Below are 16,866 nucleotides of genomic sequence, written 5' to 3'. Positions count from 1 at the left end.
CCCATTTACTTATTCACTTAATATTTTCAGTCTAGTTTCTACTAACTTTGGTATAAGTATCTACTTTCAAGGTGATTTAGGAAAAAACCAATTCTTTCTTATAGCTAATTTAAAATGTACTAGGATCTTGTGAACTCTTTTGATGTTTTACATACTAAATATATATATATATATATGTATATATGTATATAGTGTGTATATATATACATATATATGCAAATACATGTTATTAAGGAGATAAGAGAGATGTAATGATGACTACAAACTTTTAACTATTCAACAATCCTTCAATTTTTTAGTACCAAATTATATTCATAACAAAACCTACAGATGGTATCATGATTATTTAAAGGTTGATTTTTAAGTGGTAAGGGCAGTGAGCGCCAAAAGGGATATTGGCCTGCTGACAGGAGCCAAAAGATAAGTAACAGGAACATATTATCCTAAATTCTAATTCTGACACCACCAGTAGACTTGTCATTTGTCCTTGAACAAGCTGCTATGCATCCGTTTTCTTTTCCATGAAGTGACGATAATTATACTAGCCTACCACACAGGACTGTTATGTGGACAAATTACTTAATAGCTATAATGTGCTAAATAATATTAAATTTAAATCACTCCAAGCCCATCTGTCTCCACCATAGGACTATTCTGGCTAGGAAAATGAGCCTTTCAGAAGCATACAATATTGCTCAGTGGTCAACTGAGAGTTCCACATGTGAAGAAAGACTTCCAGCATTCATGCAAGGTGCCTTTCCCTAAGTGCCAGACACAAATCAGCTCCTCCATTCATCATCAATCTGAATTTGCATAGATTGCTGGCCTGTCTGAAATAGATTAGGCTTGTTCTAGAAGGCCGAGTCATGGTGATAATAGACAATTTCTCATAATGTTTCTAAATTGTATTTATTAGGAAGGAGAGAAAATATTAAATCAAATAGAACTTTCTAACTCAAAAGTATGTATGAGAATTTTGGTCCTGATTTATGATTTTATCAGCATCTAGATTCATAGTGGTATTATAGTAAATATTTAACAACCTGATTTCTGAGAGGGAAAAAGGTATGCCAGATATGCTTTTATATTTAAACTGAGTTATTAACATTTTCTCCATCACTTTCTTAAGTCCAAGTAACCAACTAAATAATAACTAAAACCTTAACTTTTAACATTTTCTCATTCCTGAAGTGCAAATGCTCATGCTGAAAATTCAGGGTTAGAGTTGTCTTCAGTATACCCTTGGCAGAAACTACCAAATCAGATGAGTGCCTCCTTTGTTATAGGGTAGCTTCTGATACTTGCTTAGGTCACTGAGAGTTTAAGTGGTTTGCTCTCAGTGTCCTAAAATTCCTTAGGGTCAGAAGGGACCTTGGAAATCATCCAATATAGTCCAACCTCCTCATTTTTCAGATAAGGAAATTGAGGCTCAAGGGAGTTAAGCAATTTGTCAAAGGTTACACAAGTAGTATGTCTGAAAGGCTGGATATGAGCTCATTTCTTTCTTACTATAAAACTAGTTCTCTATTTACTAATAGATTATGCTTTTGAGTACATAAGATTATTCAAGAAAAAAAAAAGATGAAATACACCTTTGTATTCTTTCTTCAATTTGTGGTCCAAATATAAGAACCATACCTGACAAAGCATCTATTTTTAAGATACCCCATGAGTCTTAAAAAAAAAAAAAAACAACTTAGTTTTTTGGACAAAAAAAAACATCAGAAGCAGCAACTATTAAAGCAGGAAGGAAACTTAGAGATCATCTATAACTATCCCTTCATTTTACAGTTTAGGAAACTAAAGAGGCTGATTTGGCCAGGGTTACACAGCTAGTAACTGGCAGAGTAAATGTTCAAACATTTAATTCTAGGTTTTTTTCAATCCACAATGTCAGAGATACATTCTAGAAAGTCAGGAGCCATTTAACTTATTTGAATTATTTCTTTTAAAAATCACATCATATGATTGCTCCTAGGCATATACACTAAGGAGGTCAAATATAGAAAGAAAATTCTCATATGTAACAAAATATTCATAGCAATGTAATGGCTTGCTTTCTCTATGTCCATATCACCTAACATTGAAGCACTCCGTTTCTGAGAATAGACTTCCTATGTTCTCTAGCCATGTGGGTGGGAATACTATCCTTTGATTAGCTGGATAGATAGAAAAAGCTACAACTTTAAAACTGCCAAATTAACACAATCTCTCTTTCTTCTTTATGGAGTTTTTTCTGCTGTATCCAGAGGCTCCAAAAGGGGCAAGATCACAATCAGATCACTTGTTAAATGGGTGCCATGAACTGATCCAAGAACTTCTTTCTTTCTTTCCTTTTAGGCCCTTTGACTTGGAATGTTTCTGTTTCTATTTTGTTTTTACCTATTTTCATTTTCAGGTACAAGAGGTAATCCTCACTGGAACAGGAAGCTCAAGTAATGGCACTGGAGCCAAGATTCCAAAAGAGATTGTTGCAACCAGCAAGCATTGCAGGGAAGCCTTAAGAAGAAACAACCCCTAGAAGTTCAGCCCAATGGGAAAGGGAGGTTGAACTTGTAACTCTACTATATGGAAACTGAATGATGCTATAAACCTAATGTTCACAACAAACTTTGTGAAATAAGTGCTATTATTGTTCTGATCTTATACATGTAGAAACTGATGCAAACCAATTGCTCACATTTGAACTCAAATATTCCTGACTTTGGTGGTTCATGGGTAAAGAGGCCACAGTAACAGAGAATGGGAAAAAATATTACAAAAGTGGAAAGTGATGTATTGATTAGGATGGCAAGATATACTAGGTAACCAACAAACAGTAACGGTGCTAGGCACTATACTGAGTACTAGGAATCAAAGAAAACAAACCAAGCTTGACCTCAAAGAAGAGATTTTAAAAATCTGTCTCCTTTTCCTATGGATCCTATAGGTGTATAACACTGCATTTATTTTCAGACTCAAATGATATGCTGATTTTGCAAAGTGGCTCTCTCCCTCTTCCTCTCCTTCTCCCTTTCTCTCTCTCTCTCTCTCTCTCTCTCTCTCTCTCTCTCTCTCTGTCTCTCTCTCTCTCTGTGTGTATTTGTGTATCTTTCTGTCTCTCCCTCTGTCTATGTCTGTGTGTCTGTTTCTGTATTTCTGTTTCTGTCTCCTCTATATTTGTCTTTCTAGTTGTCTGTGTTTTTCTGTCTCCCTCCTTCCGTCCATCTGTCCCTCCACCTCCTCTTTCTCTTTATCCCCCTCTCCCCCTTTCCTTTTCTCCCTCTTTACCTATCCCCTTCCTCCCTTTTCTCTTTCTCCCTCTTCCTCTTTCCCTCTCTCCCTTCTCCTCCTCCACTCTCTGGGTAGGGAATGGGGGAGGCATCTATACAGAAATGAAAGTAAAGTGAAAAACAAAAGGCATCAGAAACATTACATTTTTTTCAAAATAATAAAAAAAATTATAAACAGCCCTCAAGAGAAAAAAAGAAATCCATATATTCTCCTTCCCCTAATACTCCCCCCCCACACACACACATACATACATACACCTAAGAATATTTGATTCTGAAGGACAGAGTTATTGTCAGGTCAGAATTTTTAATGCTTTAGATTTAGAAGAAAGGTATAAGTTTGGACTCTGTAACAGATAAAGTTTGAATGGACTCAGGAAATTTAGAAATTCCTACTTTGAATCATGGCTTTGGGGATGATTTGGAAATAATTTGTCCTAAAGGCTTATCTGAGTTTAAGGAATGTGAGACCAACCTAGTAAAAGGATCTACCGTTTGCTTTAGTTGTGTTATTTCATAGGTAAAATGCCTGCTAGATAAAGCACTTCATTCAAATCTACAGCTAGAGACAAATGAATTCCTCTTTACCATTTGCTTCCTTTGATTGTACCAAAGGAACAACATATCCCTCTATAATCCAAATTATGGTTCACTTCCAGGAAAATGGAATCCATTTTGGATGTGATCCAAATGGAATTCAAAAAATGAATCTAGATCAGAGATCCTCCTTTTCCCTCTTTCCCTAGGAAAATGCTGATATACAAAATCCTACTCTATTAAGACAAAAACTCTCCATGTCCCACATATGACCATAGAAACAAAGTATAAGAATTCAGTCAAGCACTTCCCAACTCTACAACATCTTATCTAAATCCTTCTCATTATAACTTTAAAAACACTTTTTACTTCTTAATACTATCTGGATAGACTTACAGAACTATCTATAAAAGTTGAGAAACCATTAAAGAAATGATAGATAACAGCCATAAATAACTACCCTAGAAGTAGATAAAGGTGATCCTGTTTCTCCAGTAACTTTGAGATAGAAGAGAAGCATGGAAGAATGGACAAAGCTCATATAATTGTTTCAGAATCCCTGAGAACTCTTGTCATCTAGTCAGTCCGTGCCTTTGCATACAAGTAAGAAAAAGAGGAAATCTTGAAGGAGCAGGAATGGCTAGCAATCTATATATTCTGGAATATGAATTCATAATGTACATTATAATGCTTAAAAAAAACCAGAAGCTCTTTCTTCTGTTTGTGTCCAATTTAATTTTTTTCTTTTTCTGGAATCCTACTATATCCAAAACAATATAAGCCAGTAATGCACAATGTTCTTATTCTCGGCCAGATCTGTTTCCTGTCGATGAAGTATTGTACAAAACTACTTGATCAGTGTTCAGTCAACAAGTAACATATGTACCAAGAAAACAAAACATAAAATTAACTCCAGGTTTATGACTACAATAAATCCCTGAGAAACTTCTGATGTAAAATTACAAACTGTTCTCATGTTTGATGGGACATGATGTTTTATAACTGTGCAATGGAAGAAGGTGATGTGGAAATTCCAGGCATTTTTTCAAATACATTTGCCAAAAATGTGCGAGAAGGGTTGCTTTTGTTGTCATTGAATCATTTTAGTCTGACTCTCTGTGACCCCATTTTGGGTTTTCTTGGCAAAGATACTGGAGTAGTTTGCCATTTCCTTTTCCAACTCATTTTTGGATGAGGAACTGAGGCAAACAGTATTAAATGACTTGGCCAGAGTCATACGGCTAGTAAGTGTCTGAGAGCAAATTTGAATTTAGGTCCTCCTGACTCCAAAGCCAGTGCTCTATATCCACTATACCACTATCTGCCTTGAGGAAGTTTCCAGAATGCATATATACACATATACACAAATACATATATATGCACATATATATATACATATATACACATATACACAAATACATATATATGCATATATATATATGTATATGTACATATATATGTATTTGTGTATATGTGTATTTAGGAATGCTAAACACAATAAAATCCAAAGCTCATGGTGAAGTTTTACCTTTTATATACCACACACAGTGATTTGCACATTGTGGCTCAGATAAATATTTAAATGATGAAGATATTAAGTTTTCAGTCTTCAAAAACAACAATTTTCACCAAGCTACTCTTAGGATACACATTTACTCAGAGCTGGAGGAGGGGGGAGAGGAATTAGCACAGTGCTGAAATTTTAAGCTATATTATCATGACCTCACAAATCAGATCATTTTATTTATGACTGATTCATTGTTAGAATTGTTTTCCTTAAAACGAAGTAGGATAGGGCCATGGAAAGCACATTGCTTTTGGAATCAGAGGTCAAATCAAAGTTCCTATATTATAGTATGATGTTGTAAAAGTCATTTAATTATGCTTGATCTAGACTGTGCTGGATCTCCCCCACTACAATGTCTACATCTTCTTGACCTGAATTTTATCAAAAGGAAACCATAGAAAAGAGGATCTTGAATGATATTGATAAAAAGATAGGAGATACCTTGTTGTAAAAGAGGTTTAAAGGTGACATTGTATTCTACTAAACCTATTATTTCAGTGAAACAATATGCACATGATCTTAGCTAAACTTTCCAGTCATTTATGAAATGGTATAAATGTGACCATTGTTAATATCTTTTTCAAAAGTATTCATTTTCCTAAGTAATACCTTTATTAAGGATGCCCTAAATATATTTATAGATGAACTTTGTAAAAGTTTAATATAAATGATAGACATGTAGTTCATAGTAGTTTTGTTCTTGGTCACTTTTTAATGTAACTTTCCTTCTTTTAAATGCCTTGTAAATCAGTCCTTTCATGATATCACAGTTGTGTAATCTCTAGAAAACCTCTACATATAATTTATCCAAATTGGTTCTTTTTCCTCTCTTTAGTCTCTTAAATGTCATTTATGTTCCTCTTTAAGAATGTCTTAGAGCCACATATGATGGTTCCTTTCTTTTTGAGGGAGAAAAGTTTGTTAAGCTCATTTTTGCAAATCTTTTCCATTTTTCTTCCATATTTATCTTTGAAAACCCTTGGGATGACTTTTTGCCAAACTTTCTTTAGATCTACTTTTATCCTTCAATGTTCTCTCTGCTTTATGAAACACTATTCATAATCATCTATCATCTCCATAAGTTTTGACAGATGAATTTACATTGCAATCTGAAATTGCCTTTGTAAGCCATCTCTATATGGAAAGTAAATTAAATGTTTATTATTGACTAAAGTATCGACTGGGCTTTTTTCATATCTCTACCATAGCAAGGATAACATGGATGAAATCATCGTAGTTGATTCTAATGTCATTTCTGTTGTCTACTTCCCATTTTAAAATTTCTAATAGCTTATTTAAATAGTTGAGGGTTAATTATTCCTATATTATACAGCATGTCTTTTCTCTTCGTATATTAAAAGCCCTTGGTAAAGTCTTATTGATTGAAGGAGGCAAGAAGAAGGAAATAAGAACTTACTATATATCATATATTGTGCTAAACATTTTGCAAATCTCTCTTTCTCATGATAAACCTTTGAAGTAGATTCTATTATTTCCATCTTTAGTTGAGAATATTGAGGCAGACAAGATCACACAGGAAGTATCTGGGTCTGAATTTGGACTTCTGAATCTAGATCAATGATCTAGCCACTGTTCCACTCATTGATTGATAATAACTCTTCAAATATTTTAAGTTATCATTTTCTCTGTTTTCCCATATAAATATCAGTTCCTTCAACTATTACTCATGTGCCATGGTTTCTAGACTTATCATCTTTATTGCTTCATAGATTCTACCCCACACTCCTTCCTTTTGTAATCGTGCTCTTAATTTATGATATTGGGACATCAAGAGAACTTATAAGAAAGTTCTTCTCTTCTTCATTTCTGGACCTTATATTTCTAATGACAGTGTGACATAGTTAATCAATAACTGGTCCCCCAAATATGGAAATATGTTTAGAAGAACTACACATGCTTAACCTATATGATATTCTTGCTATATAGGGAAAGGGAGAAAGAGGGAGGGAGGGAGAGAGAAAAAACACAACTTTTACAAAGCTGAATGTTGAAAACTATCTTTGCATGTATTTGGAAAGAAATAAAAAGCCATAGGAAATGGGGAAAAATAACTTATCCCAGGGAGAGGAAAAAAAACTCAACCATCTAAGTTCAAATTTACTTTCTGAAACATATGGACAAGGGGAAAATCTTTTTAACTTTTTGATGTCTTAATGATTCTAGGACTATAAATTGTAGAGTACAACTAATCTACTTTGGTAGAGGAGGTTTCCCCTACCAGAGTTCCTTTTATCAAAGACCATCCTGAGACTGCATTAACTTTTTTGGCAGTCACATAACATTATTAGCTTTTGGTTCATATAAGGATTCCAAGGCCCTAAAAAACAATCTAGGTTCTTTTTTTTTCTTTTAATTCTGGATCTCCTGTAAGGTCTCCTGTTTGTGCCCTTGTGTTCTAAGTTTTCTAAATGTAAATGCAAGATTTGCATTTATTCCTATAAGACTTCATCTGATTGGTTTCTGACTATTGATCTAGCCTACAAAATTTTAATAGCTTGATTTTTTTTATCCCATGAATTAGCTATTTTTTCCAGTGCTCTAACACCTGTAACTTTTGTCTTCAAAGTATTCACATCAACATTGGTTGAAATTTGAATAAAACATAATAGAAAAAGTAGAGAGTTGTATGGCACACATTTTCTCCCAGGATAATTTTTTTTGGTGGGGAAGAGGAAAAGAATGAGTTCAAACTAAACACAAATCCACTAGTTTTCCATCTTGTCGCAAGGATAATAAGAGATTTCTGTCAGCTATGTTGCTGAAATAAAGTAAAGTATGTCTTTGTAATTCCTCTGGCATGCCCATTTAAAATCCTAACTGAGGCTGGTTTGTTTTCCATGAAGACCTCCAAGGTTTTGTCCAGTTATGACATTTATGGATTTATATTTCTGACTTGTCCTTATTTAATCTATGCTGTACAATATTTAATATGTTGCTTTGTAATGAAATCCAGAAACTAGTGACGTGAATCATTTGAGTGAAGAGAAACTATGTTTTAAATTCACTACAGAAGCACTGTCATTTAGTCAACAAGCATTTATAGTCTTTACTATGTGCCAAGCACTTTGCTAAGTGCTAGAGAAACAGAGAAAGAGGGAAAAAAAACCATAATTCTTGCATTCGAGTAGTTCACATTCTAATAGAGGAGACAACATGTAAATAACTATGTATATATAAGAAATATACAATGTACATTAAAGATTATTTGTAGTGGTAGGGGTTGGGGGGAAGACTAAGAAATTCCCTTTGGAGAAGAAGGGGAGATTTGATTTGATTCTTGAAGAAGGTCACGGAATCTAGGAGGCAGAAGAGGTAAGGGAAAATATTATATAGATATAGGAGACAACCAGAGAAATATTTAGACTTTGTAAATAGAAAGTCACAGATAAGGAATTAGCAAGTAGATTTGTATAACTGCACTATAAATTACAGGGCAACAAATAAAGTATAAGAAGACTAGAACAGTAGGAAGAAGTCAGATTGTGAAGGAGGATTTTATATTTGATTTGAGGAGGTAATAGAGACTGGAATTTATTGACTAGGAAAGCTGACATGATTAGATCTACACTTTACGAGATTCATTTTAGTGAGAGGGCTACAGTCTTAAAACCTACCCAGGAAGAAGCAGAGAGAATGAACTCCAAATAGTATAGTACAATGAACTGATTCTGGAGTCAGATTACCTTGGAGCAAATTTCATTCTTGATGCTAGCTACTTATATGATCTTAGTTAAGTCACTTAAGTTTTCTGGGCTCTTTTCTTTTAAAAAAAATATTAGATTAAATTGCCTTTGAGATCCTTTCCAACTTTTGAACTTTGTTGAATTAAAATGAAATTCTGCAAGTTACTTTCCATTAGTTTGATACCAGAGCAACTTTAAAGATAGAATTATATTTTAAGGTACTTTAAAATGTAAAGAACCTAAAGATGTATAAAGTTCATTCTTCTACAAGGTGATGGGGTGTGGAATCAATAGTTGAAATCCTAAAGTAGACTCCATCTACTTTATTAGATGCTATGCTCTCATCTATTTATCAGGTGAAAATATGTTTGAATTGTTGACTAGATGTGAGCAAAGCATGAGTATCTTTCTAGATCTGAGAGGAAGTCGAGATTGACTGAGGATTTGGTTTTTCCTACTGGACCTTATTTTATACAAGACCTAATCCAGAATAGAAAAGATTCAAGTAGATATAAGCCAGAAGAGAGTGTTGCTGACAAAAACTTAGGATTTGCTGGAGGAGAACATAACTTCTCTACTTTGTAATACATGAAGGTAAAAGATTTGGCTTTCTAATAGTGTTATTGCCACAGGTGATAGCATATATCTTCATTTTTAAAAAAAGGAAATAAAGATCTTATCAGATGCTGATTTAAGGATCTACCAAAAAGCCCAAAAGCAAAGCCACACCATCTCTAAGGGGGCATATCTTGAGGATTCCAACATAAGGACTTCCAGAAATATGCTATCAAATCTTGAATCCATTTCTCCATGGACTCTATGCACTTGCAAAGTATATATCAAGGACTTGGGAATGGGATGTTTTGAATATGGTAGGCTACCATAGTGATATGCATTTCTAAAAGTTAATGAAAGATGGCTGAATAATTAAAATCAACTGGCAATCAAGTAGAGAATCATGGAATAGACATCTTATGGATTCAGAAGCTATATAGCACATGAAAAGATATTGTATAATACCCCAAAGTTAACCTTAGATCTTTGAAGACTCTTTTTGATCACTTTCTTTATTCTCTAGAGCCCCAACCGGTTAGTTTGAATGGGAATTGGAATAGAAGCTTTTTGAGAATGTGTTAAATTTGACAATTGTCCCATGAGTTAGGTAGTACAAGCATGACTAATTCTCATTTTACTGTTGCAGAAGCTAAAACTCAGACTCTTGCCTACAATCATATAAATAATGAGTAGAGAGAATGGGACTCAAAATCAAGTCTTTCCTTGGGTCTTCGTTCTCTTTACACTACACAATGTCTTCTGACGTAAGAGGAAAGAGAACAGAGCTCTTTCTTGAACAAAGTAGAGCTGTGCTAGCAACTTCAATACCAGCACATCTTAAAATAAGAAAATTAGTAAAATGAAGGACTAACTTCGTCATTCAGAGTAATACCTTGCACTTCTCTACAGGAAGCTCCAAGACTTTTGAAACTATACTTTGGCTGAAAGGTGGCCTTGTATTCTAAAAACAAAACAAAAGAAATCTTGACAGATCCAGAAAAGGAAACATGCTACAAGTATTGATTCCTTTTCTGGAAATTATTTTAGCAGTTGGAAATGAAATTATACCTGTGATTATATAGAAGAGTTTAAAATTCAATATCTAACTGACTTGGTGGCTTACCACTAAGTCCATTTCCAAATGTATTCAAATGATCTCAATGGGATCCCGCCCTCCCCCTGCCATATGTTATTTTACATAAAATTCATAGAAATATTTAAGAGATTTCTCAATGATTACTCTCATTTCAAAAATTGCATCAAATTCTTAGAAACTCATTTGATAGATGCTCACTGTCCTCTTCTGAAAGCAGAATGCTTTTCTGGTTTAGTCCAAAGTAGCTCAGTGAATTGTGTCTTTAGTCCTTCATACTTTCAACAACCACAATGGTATTCACGTTTGATTAAAATATGCAGTCAACTCTCAGAGAAAGACAAAATGGTAAAATGATCATGTGGGAGAACAGCTGCTAAATGTGTTATTGGAACTATTGTAAACTATAGGCTTAAGCCAATGCCAATCTCAATTTTTTTCCAAAGATAAATAAGGTCCAAACAGTAATACAGTGAGATCAGGGTCAGAATTATTCAAGGAATTTCAGGCAATGAATTATTATTATAGCACAAAGATCAGGGTATCTTCTTAAAAGATTTTATTTTTAATTGTACAGCTATAAATGTTAAGATACAACAGAAATTTACAAGAGCTGAAGGACAAATCCATGCATCAGAAAGTTAGAGGAAAAAAATTCTTGTAAGTTTTATGATGTTTAGTAGGTTAACAGTGATCAAACCCTCTCAAAAGCCTCTCATCTTGATCTTGTTAATGTGAGGGTAACTTTTCCTAGGTCACAAAACAAACTCGAAAGCATTTCAAAGTTTTTATTTCATGTATTTTTAATATTTTATTTTTTAACTTTTTTTACAACATGCAAAGTAACATTTTGAAAAATATTATTGGTCCTCAATTTTATGGCAACATACTGAAGGTGGCATTGATTTAAGAATCAATGCAATTTAAAACAAATAAACAAAAACAAAGGAACAAAGACCTCTTTACAGGGGATCTAAAAACTTCAGAAAATATAGTACAGCACTTCTAAGACCAGCTGTTAAGTATTCTGTCTTATATTTAATTTTCATTGTGTTCCAAACTCCTCTGAAGTCATATTTCTGGTCCCTGTGTACTTTGCCCAAATATGCATTTCATAAAAGGCAGTTCTCTACATTTAGCAAAAGACAATAGCAATGTCACTATAAAAATAAGACTGGGTGGGAAGAAGGGGGTAAATGAAGACTGGGATGTGGAAGGAAGCATTGTTTCCAAGCAAAAAAAAAAAAAAGAAGAAGAAGAAGAAGAAGAATTAGAATCTTCAAATATCATTTCTAGGCGGAATTAAAAGCAACCAGGCAAATGGGAATTCATAACTTTACAACTCTGGTACCAAAGTTTGTCAGTTTTAGACCACTTTAGAAATGAACTCGTTTCAAATGGAAAGGAAGTTTCAATTACTTACCCGCCACCCCCACTCCTTCCCCCCCCCCCCAAGTTCCTTGGAAAGCTCACAAGAGTCTGAAACTTTTCTCTCTACTGGTTTGTGAAAACTTTTTGAACTTGGAAAAGTTTCCTGCCTGTATCGTTTCTTGAAATCCGCTTTTTGTATGTATGGGTCTACTGGGATCCCTTTGGGTTTTGCCTGGACGCTCAAAAATATTGCATTTTCATGGGGGAGAGAGGGAACTCCAACCATTTTCCAAGGATATTGGAAAAACAAACTTCTTCCTCCCTCCCCCTGCCCCACACTCCAAGTCTGTATCTCTGCAAAACTTACTCCACATTGGGAAACTTTCTGAATACCCTTCCCCAAATCAGTACCCTACCTGCCCTTCCTCTCCACCCTCTCCTTTTCTTGGGTCAGGGAAGAGAAGGAAGACCGTGGGGATAGATCTGGAGTGGCATATTAGAAAAAAATGGTAATGACTGAGGCCCTGCCTCGAGTGTACCTCTTTGCTGATGTGTCGGCAGCAGATGGGATAGGGGCCGCTGCTGCTGCTGCTGCTGGGCTCCGGTGTTCTCAGGACTCCCTAGTCCTGTGAAAAACAGGAGAAGAAAATGCCAGGCATGCCCCGGCATTATGTCTTGCCTCAGTCTGCAGCTCTTCCCCCTTCTGTGAGTCTGTGTGGAGATGGAGACTCAGCTGTCTGTCTGGAGAGAAGTGGAGGATAGAGGAGACCCCGCTGACTGGCTTGGGACAGGATGATTTGGGGGCGGGGAGGAAAGTGTGCGTGTAGTCTGGGGCCCTCCCCTTCCCTCCTTCTCTGCCCCGCAAATGGACAAGAACAGAAACTGCATTTGACCTACCCCGAAATAGAGACCCTAATCAGCATTTGTTCTGCTTTTTCTGGCACATTACTTGGAGCGTTCTGTGAGCTACACTTCTTTTGGTAAAGAGCCTCTCTTATCCTTGCTTCCTTGGAGAAAGATGTGGACAAGCATTGAAAGAAAATAGGATTTCATAGTCTCTGAAGTCTTAGGCAAAATTGAGTGTCCTGCACTTCTATTGGGGTCAGAGATAAAAGAGTTTTCGGAGGTCTAGGCTCTCTACTCACTGACCAATTACCAGAATGATTCTGGACTGATTCTTGGATGGATTACTTAATTTTGTGCCTCAGTTTCTTCACTGGCAAAATAGAGAACTAGATTAAATTAGAGAATAATTTAATTAACAAGTATTGATGCTATAGAGGATAGAGTGGAGTCAGGAAGACTCATCTTCCTGAGTTCAAATCCAGCTTCAGGTACATGCTGACTGGGTGGCCCTGGGTAAGGTAATTAATCCTTTTTAACCTCAATTTCCTCATCTGTAAAATGAGCTGGAGAGAGAAATGGCAAACCATTTCAATATCTGCTAAGAAAATTTCCAATGGGGTCATGAAGATATGACAGAACAACAACAAATAATGTAATATCAGGTACTGTACTAGATACTAGGGGTACAAAAGTAATTTCTACCTCAATTAAGTGATTTTGTAAATCTCAAAAACCACAGCTTCTGGGATAAAAATTTGCTATTTGACAAAAATTGTTGGGAAAATTGGAAATTAGTATGGCAGAAACTAGGCATTGTCCCACATCTAACACCCTATACAAAGATGAGGTTGAAATAGTTTCATGATTTACATAAAAAGAGTCATACTATAAGTAAACTAAAAGAACAAATAGTTTACCTCAGATCTGTGGAGAAGGAAGGAATTTGTGGCTAAAGTAGAAAAGTACATTATCCAATGTAAAATGGATGATTTTGATTATATTAAGTTAAAAAATGTTTAAATAAAACAAATTCTGACAAGATTAGAAGGAAAACAATAAACTGGAAAAAAATTACATCCAAGGTTTCTGATAAAGGCCTCATTTCTAAAATATATAGAGAATTGACTTAAATTTATAAGAATTCAAGCCATTCTCTAATGGATAAATGGTCAAAGTATATGAATAGACAATTTTCAGATGAAGAAATTAAAACCATTTATAGTCATATGCTCTACATCATTATTGATCAGAGAAATGCAAATTAAGACAACTCTGAGGTACTACTGCAGTCTCTCTCTGAAATGGATGCTTTTGTCCCCTGAAGGAAGTCCCCTTCAGACTCAGCACTACTTTAACTCCTAGTCCTCACCAGCTCCTCTGAAATGGAGGCATCAATTCAGCCTCATTAGAATTTTTCTTAAGTTGTGATAAAAATAGAGACTCCTAATTGAGTGTTTAATTGAAGTGATTTAACATTAACTAAATCAAAATAAACAAGGATAATACTATTTATCTCTTTTACTCTTTCTAAGAAAGCTCAGAATACTGTCTTCAAATTCCCACTTCTTTTTTTCAACTCTTATAATCCAAAACCAAATCTATGCCTATTATTGATTATCTTACCTAGTGCTTATTCTATTATTTTTCTTCTTTGCCAGGCAATCACCTTCTACTTCCTAATGGACTTATAAATTATATCCAGTAAATAAAGGGAACTTAAGTCAGCAGGGATGTTGAAACCTAACCAGAGGTCCTCAAACTACGGTCCATGGGCCAGATGTGGCAGCTGAGGTTGTTTATCCCCCTCACCCAGGGCTATGAAATTTCTTTATTTAAAGGCCCACAAAACAAAGTTTTTGTTTTTACTGTAGTCCGGCCCTCCAACAGTCTGAGGGACAGTGAACTGGCCCCCTATTTAAAAATTTTGAGGACCATACTATGGTCATGAAGAGTCAGACAGAAATAAACAATAAGTATTTATCTTAAAAAACAAACGATAATACAATATCAATAATGGTGATAAATAGAAATCTTTCCAGTAAGATAAAAAGACAAGAAAGTATGTGTATTATCACCATTTATTATGCCTTATTGTATTAGACACATTAGTTATAATATTTAGACAAGAAATAGAAATTGAAGAAATAGAGGCAATACAGATATGGTAGTTTACCTACAGAAGTCTAGAGATACAACTAAAAAACTAGTTGAAAAAATGAAGAACTTTAATAAAGTTGTAGGATATAAAATAAACCAATTCAAATCATCACCATAAATTATATATAGATAGATAGATATATATATATATATATATATAAACCAAATCCATCAGGAAAAGATAAAAAGAATAATTCCATTTTACATAACTAAAGATAGAATAAAAAACTGAGGGGTCAACCTACCAAGATTACAGATGGGAATTTTATGAACACAATAGCAAAAAACTCTTCACACACATAAAGACAATACTATCAAAATCGCTTATTCATATCAATCAAACACACTAAAAATTACTTTAAAGAGCTAAACAAAATTCATCTAGAGTAACAAAAGGTTAAGAATATAAAATGAATTAGTGAAAAAAGTGAAGAAAAATAGTCTAGCAGTAATCAGGAAACTTTTTTTTTTCTCTCAAAAATGTGTTCATTTATAATTCCACATTTTCTCCTTTCTCATCTATGGCTATATGTTCACTATAGTTACAAAGTATCCAAATGTATACTAAGATTTAGATGCGCATATATACACACACACACACACACACATATATATATACATATATATGTATATATATATATATATATATATACATACATAAATATCTGCATACACATGATGTAGAGGTTAATGTGAACAGTTATATCCATCAACAGAAAAATCTAGGTAGCAAGGCATACCTATATACATATAAACACACACACACACACACACACACACACACACAGATATCCATTATATATGTAATGTACATATTATTTGTGTGTGTTGATTTGAGTGGAAAAGTCTTACTGAAGTATTCATATAAATTTTATCTCTTCATCTTCTGTAACAGCTGTTACATTTTCATTTAAAATTATTTTATAATGTTCTCTTTGCAAATATGATTACTGCAATATAAGATGATCAAAATGTCCCATGAAATCATTCTAATTTGTCTTCAGACACTAAATAAAAATCAATCCAAACAATTTCTCTATGTGTTTTTAAGGAGAACTTTTGAATTAACTTTAAATTTCACTAAAATTTTATTTTCAGTCCTTGCTTTTCTTTATTTCAAAAAATGTAAAAAAACACATATATACAGGTTAATCCTTATAGCTCTATTTTCAAATTTATATTTGTAACATCTAAGCTAATATTTATAAATAGTATAAAAATGTATGATTCTTTAAGTCCTCTCCCCTCTTTCTTATGAATCTGCCATCAATCACTACAGAAGAGGAAGGGAGCTAATAGTACTGAAGTTCATTTGCTATTTTCTTTAAAAATTTCATTCCTGACAAGTAATTTTTCACCAAGAAGTTGACATATTAATAATGAGCCTCTTTATACTTAGTTACCTCATAAGTCCAGTCCTTAGAAAGGATATATAGTATTATTTCAAGAATTCTACTCAAAGCCATTTCAGCATGGGAAAGAAAAAAGGAAGAAGAGATTGAAGAAGAGTTTTATGTTTGAAAGATTATATATATATATATATATATATATATATATATATGTGTGTGTGTGTGTGTGTGTGTGTGTGTATACATATATATGTACACACATAGATATATAGATATATTTACACACATACATCTATATGTAGGTATAAATTTATATGTGTGTGTGTTTATATTTCCTTACTGAAGTCTTTCTGCTGCAGATATAATCCCCATATTATGGGGATGGAAAGTAAAAATAATAATAAAAAAAAAAGAC

At 34.0% G+C, this 16,866-nt stretch overlaps 1 protein-coding gene across 1 annotated transcript in view; it reads right to left on the bottom strand.

Moving 5' to 3' along the window:
- Positions 1-12,869, bottom strand: part of LAMA2 (laminin subunit alpha 2) — a 770,763-nt gene extending 757,894 nt beyond the window's left edge. The window contains exon 1 of the mRNA XM_051997719.1: positions 12,639-12,869. Within this exon, the coding sequence (XP_051853679.1) occupies positions 12,639-12,768 (130 nt within the window). The 5' untranslated portion in view covers positions 12,769-12,869. The remainder of the gene's footprint in view (positions 1-12,638) is intronic.
- Positions 12,870-16,866: the final 3,997 nt, after the last annotated feature.

This window comes from Antechinus flavipes, chromosome 4 (genome assembly GCF_016432865.1).
Source record: "Antechinus flavipes isolate AdamAnt ecotype Samford, QLD, Australia chromosome 4, AdamAnt_v2, whole genome shotgun sequence".
In the NCBI taxonomy this organism is placed as follows: domain Eukaryota; kingdom Metazoa; phylum Chordata; class Mammalia; order Dasyuromorphia; family Dasyuridae; genus Antechinus; species Antechinus flavipes.
This window is presented reverse-complemented; position numbering and strand designations above follow the sequence as displayed.